The sequence below is a fragment of the Littorina saxatilis genome, unplaced genomic scaffold (genome assembly GCF_037325665.1).
Source record: "Littorina saxatilis isolate snail1 unplaced genomic scaffold, US_GU_Lsax_2.0 scaffold_1966, whole genome shotgun sequence".
Taxonomy (NCBI): domain Eukaryota; kingdom Metazoa; phylum Mollusca; class Gastropoda; order Littorinimorpha; family Littorinidae; genus Littorina; species Littorina saxatilis.
Window position 1 is genome coordinate 3,385 of NW_027126873.1, and position 5,078 is coordinate 8,462.

Sequence of the window (5,078 nt, forward strand, 5' to 3'; positions counted from 1 at the left end):
GCAAACAAACAAACAAAAGTCGTTCACGCGGGAAGAGACTGTGTCTTATATTTTGTGGTTTGTTTCCCTTGCATTCGTTGTCAGTTTACTGAGGACTTTTTCACCCGGTGGTCACTGTTTACTGTTGCAGGTTGATTGAATGAACCAGTGTGTGATGCCTGTTTGGTGTTGTTGGTGTTGTTACTGCGTTGTTGTAACGTCTGTGTGTAGGATTACTCACTGTATATTAACATTTGATACTTGTTGCGTTTGGATTTTAATGACAGCATTGGCACCGAACTGTAATGAGCACACAAAAAAATGTATAAGAGATGGAAATGATGTATCGGATCTGTCGGAGTAACTGTGGTGGCGGATGTGACGTGACATAATAGTTTGTTGATGGGCAGGAAGAGTCTTGGGGTACAGAAAGTAGCAAAGACGCTGAACTTTTTTGTAATACTTTTGGCTGTAGGGTCTCTTTGTGTGTGCCGTAAAGAAAAGTCGCAATCTTATTTGTTTTCTAAGATAATTCGTAAAATAATATGCTTGTACTAAGTAATAGTATAGTTTTGGGGAAGCAGATGTTTTAGTGTTATTTTGTTCATGGCATGAGAATATGGTTCATTATAACTATCATATCCTTGAGGAATCTTTGAATTGTGGATGTTCCTTAGTGAACGTGTGACTTTTTATGAAAGCGGTGTGGTAGTGTTATGTACCTTTGCAAAGATAAATTGGTTTATGTGATTATATCGCATGATTGAGGAATCTCTTTGTTGATGTCCGTGACTAATCGGTTGTGGTTGCTATGGTTACAGGCGGGGCTGCGGATGGTGGAACTGTTTGAGGACCTCCGGGATGGACACAACCTCATCTCTCTGCTCGAGGTCCTCGCACACGACATACTGGTCAGTTTCTGTGTAACCTCCATCTGTACCCCCAAACTATCACACACATACATACACAGACACCACACGACATACTGGTCAGTCTCTGTGTCACCTCCATATGTACCCCCAAACACTCACACACATACATACACAGACACCACACGACATACTGGTCAGTCTCTGTGTCACCTCCATCTGTAACCCCAAACACTCACACACATACATACACAGACACCACACGACATACTGGTCAGGTTCTGTGTCACCTCCATCTGTAACCCCAAACACTCGCACACATACATACACAGACACCATACGACATACTGGTCAGGTTCTGTGTCACCTCCATCTGTACCCCCAAACACTCACACACATACATACACAGACACCACACGACATACTGGTCAGTCTCTGTGTCACCTCCATCTGTAACCCCAAACACTCGCACACATACATACACAGACACCATACGACATACTGGTCAGTCTCTGTGTCACCTCCATCTGTACCCCCAAACACTCACACACATACATACACAGACACCACACGACATACTGGTCAGTTTCTGTGTCACCTCCATCTGTACCCCCAAACACTCACACACATACATACACAGACACCACACGACATACTGGTCAGTCTCTGTGTCACCTCCATCTGTAACCCCAACACTCACACACATACATACACAGACACCACACGACATACTGGTCAGTCTCTGTGTCACCTCCATCTGTAGCCATAACACTCACACACATACATACACAGACACCACACGACATACTGGTCAGGTTCTGTGTCACCTCCATCTGTAGCCATAACACTCACACACATACATACACAGACACCACACGACATACTGGTCAGGTTCTGTGTCACCTCCATCTGTACCCCCAACACTCGCACACATACATGTACAGACGACACACTGATGCACACGCTTGCACACACGGACATCACATGCAAGCCACTGTCCTCTCTGTCCTCTCTGTCTGTCTCTCTGTCTGTCTGTCTCTCTGTCTGTCTGTCTCTCTGTCTGTCTGCCTCTCTGTCTGTCTCCCTCTCTGTCTGTCTGCCTCTCTGTCTGTCTCCCTCTCTGTCTGTCTGCCTCTCTGTCTGTCTGTCTCTCTGTGTGTCTGTCTCTCTGTCTCAACCTCCGCCCACCCCCTCCCCCCCCCACACACACACTTTTGCTAACATAATGTTGATGCATGTTTTAAATACTTCACACCTGGTGATTTGCTGACATGTGTTTGATGTTGCAGCCGAGAGAGCGAGGCCACATGAGGTTCCACAAGATACAGAACGTACAGATCGCCCTGGACTTCCTCAGACTAAAAGGGGTAGGTCTGGCTGTGCTGCTGGCTGCTATTGGCTCACGTTCTGTCTGTCGTTGCGTGGACATTCTTTCTGATCTAACATTTCTCATGAAAAAAAGGAGTGTTTTATGCTCACACGGCAAAACCATTCGCAGCATGTAAGAGGGGGCGAATCCCCGGCTGTGTATTTTTCATTCGTCCGTTACCACAGCTGACGCATGTAATCTGTAAGCAAATGCCAGTATGTTTGCTTCGTTTATGTGGTTTGTTTTTGTTTTCGTGTTTTTGTGTGTGTGTGTGTGTGTGTGTGTGTGTTGTGTGTGTGTGTGTGTGGTGTGTGTGTGTGTTTGTGTGTGTGTGTGTGTGTGTGAGTGTGTGTGTGTTGCTAATTTCCTTCTTCTCTTTCATTCTCTAGTTTTATTTCTTTATTTTGTCCGTTCTTTCTTTCTTTATTCTGTCTTCTCTTTCTGATATGTATATGATTAAACGGATACGCCGATGTACATGCAGACCAAGAGATCAAGGGATAGGCTGCTGTTGCAAGGGAGGAAACTCACATCAGTCATTGGTAACGACAGCCGTTAAGATGCACTTGGCATGGAGTTCCTTACCTCTATTCAACAATGGCTTTGTCCACAATAACTGAAAAAGAATACAATACCACGCATTTACTCCAAGGCTTTCTGGCCCTTAGAATTTTAAAATGATAGTTTTGTTTTAAGACCTAAAGTCCGAGAAACGTTGGTATGAAAAGTCCGAGAAACGTTGGTATGAAAAGAGAGAGGGGGGGTCTTCATTCAAAATGAAGGTATAAGTATAACACTATGGAGAAAAAAAAACGTTTGAAAAAATGAGACCTTATATTAGAGGGTTTCTTCTGCATCTTCTTCTTTTTCGTTCATGTGCTGAAACTCCCATGTACACTCGTGTTTTTTTGTATTGGCCATTCATTTTACCCCGCCATTTTGGATGGTCTTACTTACTCTACAGGTTCCACTGGACTGATACATGGTTTGAATAAAAGTCTGTGTCGCTTTGTGACAGATACGATTGGTCAACATCCGCTCTGACGAGATCGTGGACGGGAACCCCAAGCTAACCCTAGGTCTCGTCTGGACCATCATCCTGCACTTCCAGGTAGGACGGCGTGGCCGCTTGTTTGTTTGTCTGTCTGATTTGGATGTCCGTTTGTTTGTGTCAGAGCAAGCGCGTGTGTTTGTCTGATTGTTCGTCAGTGTGTGTGCCTTGCAGTATGTGAGCGTTTACAGTTTGCTTGTCCGTATGTGTGTCCGTCAGTCTGTCTGTCTGTCTGTCTGTCTGTCTGTCTGTCTGTCTGTCTGTCTGTCTGTCTGTCTGTCTGTCTGTCCGTCTGTCCGTCCGTCTGTCTGTCCGTCTGTCTGTCTGTCTGTCTGTCTGTCTGTCTGTCTGTCTGTCTGTCTGTCTGTCGGCCTGTCTGTCTGTCTGTCTGTCTGTCTGTCTGTCTGTCTGTCTGTCTGTCTGTCTGTCTGTCTGTCTGTCAGTCTTTGTTATCTGTCAATCGTCTGGCTGTGCGTTTTGTGAGCTTGTTGTTAGTTTCAAATCAATTCTGTCTGTCTGTCTGTCTGTCTGTCCGTCTGTCTGTCTGTCTGTCTGTCATTGTTATCTGTCAATCGTCTGGCTGTGCGTTTTGTGAGCTTGTTGTTAGTTTCAAATCAAACGTGTCTGTCTGTCTGTCTGTCTGTCTGTCTGTCTGTCTGTCTGTCTGTCTGTCTGTCTTCGTTGTCTGCTTTTTGTGAGCTTGTTTGTTTTGTCAGGTGCGCTTTTTTTGTTGCTTTCCTGTGTATAGTGTCTGTGTCTTTTTTCTACGCATCCATTGAGTATTATGTCTGTCCGTCATTCTTTCTACCCTTTGAGTTTATGTACATGTGTCTTTCGCGTGGGAAGGTTGTGGGCGGCTGATTGGTTTTTGGTGTTTGTCTATTTATGTAAATATCCACTTTGCATGCACACCAGTAAGAAATTGATTTTTACAAAACAAAATGAAAAGGCAGATTTGTCCTTAGAGAGAGAGTGGGGAGTGAGGGTGCGTGGCTGAGGGGGGCCGGAGGGAGGGGGGGGTACTTCTGCTCACTATCCCCATAGCTGGTCAGAGAGCATCCAAGCCGTCGATTGTTGGTATTTGTCTGAGTGGAGGGATGGTCTTATCCTTTTAAAATAATGTATTACGTTGCACATCGGACGTTTTGCAGAATGGATGGTTGGCGTAAAGAGGAGGGTATGGAAGCTGAATAGCCCTGTGCCCCAAGTTGCCAGGGGATATGGCATTTCTCGCTCTATGCGCTTCCCCCATCTATGTGACACGACTGTTTGAATCCAAACTGTTTGACATGCATGTTATTTAGAAAATGCCGGTTTGTTTCCTGTAGGATTGTCTCTGCGGGCTGTCACGTTTCTTGGCAGTAAGCTGTTTGGAATGTGTGTTTCGCATAGCCATATCAGTTGAAAGGACTTTGAAAATCCAACTTTGAAAGTACGAAGGCTCCTGATACCTAGTTTTTAAAAAGTCTGTTCAATTTTCGTGTGGTTTCTTTCTAAATTACCTTTTTAATAACAGACAGGAGACTATACCTTCAATTCTTGGCGATCCTTCATTTTAGTATCTTTGCTGCAAAAGTTGGGAAACTGTGCCTTGCGTGTTCAATAAATTCTCTGGAGGCTCATCGCATTCCAAAGATGTTTTACGAGTCTTCATTATACGTGTATTTAGCATCTGATGTCTTTTGTGTGGTGAAACAGGCTCCCTAGAAATCTAGGTGTAAGAAGTATGTGAGATTCTTACCGTAGTGTCCGATGTCTAGTGTATGGCGAAACAGCTGTGGGGCAGAAGGGGGATTCTCACCTGATACTG

General features: G+C 44.7%; 1 protein-coding gene across 1 annotated transcript; it reads left to right on the forward strand.

The window, feature by feature from the left end:
• Positions 1-668: 668 nt before the first annotated feature.
• LOC138955368 (alpha-actinin-4-like) lies at positions 669-3,502 on the forward strand. Its single transcript, XM_070326982.1, has 3 exons — positions 669-890; positions 2,138-2,215; positions 3,236-3,502. Exons 1-3 carry the CDS (start codon positions 762-764, stop codon positions 3,413-3,415), a joined length of 387 nt encoding a protein of 128 aa, XP_070183083.1. The 5' UTR covers positions 669-761; the 3' UTR covers positions 3,416-3,502.
• The last annotated feature ends 1,576 nt before the right edge of the window (positions 3,503-5,078 follow it).

Excerpts from the sequence above, each read along its gene's own strand:
- LOC138955368 (XM_070326982.1), top strand. The coding sequence starts at position 762 with ATGTCCGTGACTAATCGGTTGTGGTTGCTATGGTTACAGGCGGGGCTG. Across the intron at positions 891-2,137 it reads TCCTCGCACACGACATACTG|CCGAGAGAGCGAGGCCACAT; the intron begins GTCAGTTTCTGT and ends TTGATGTTGCAG. Across the intron at positions 2,216-3,235 it reads ACTTCCTCAGACTAAAAGGG|ATACGATTGGTCAACATCCG; the intron begins GTAGGTCTGGCT and ends GCTTTGTGACAG.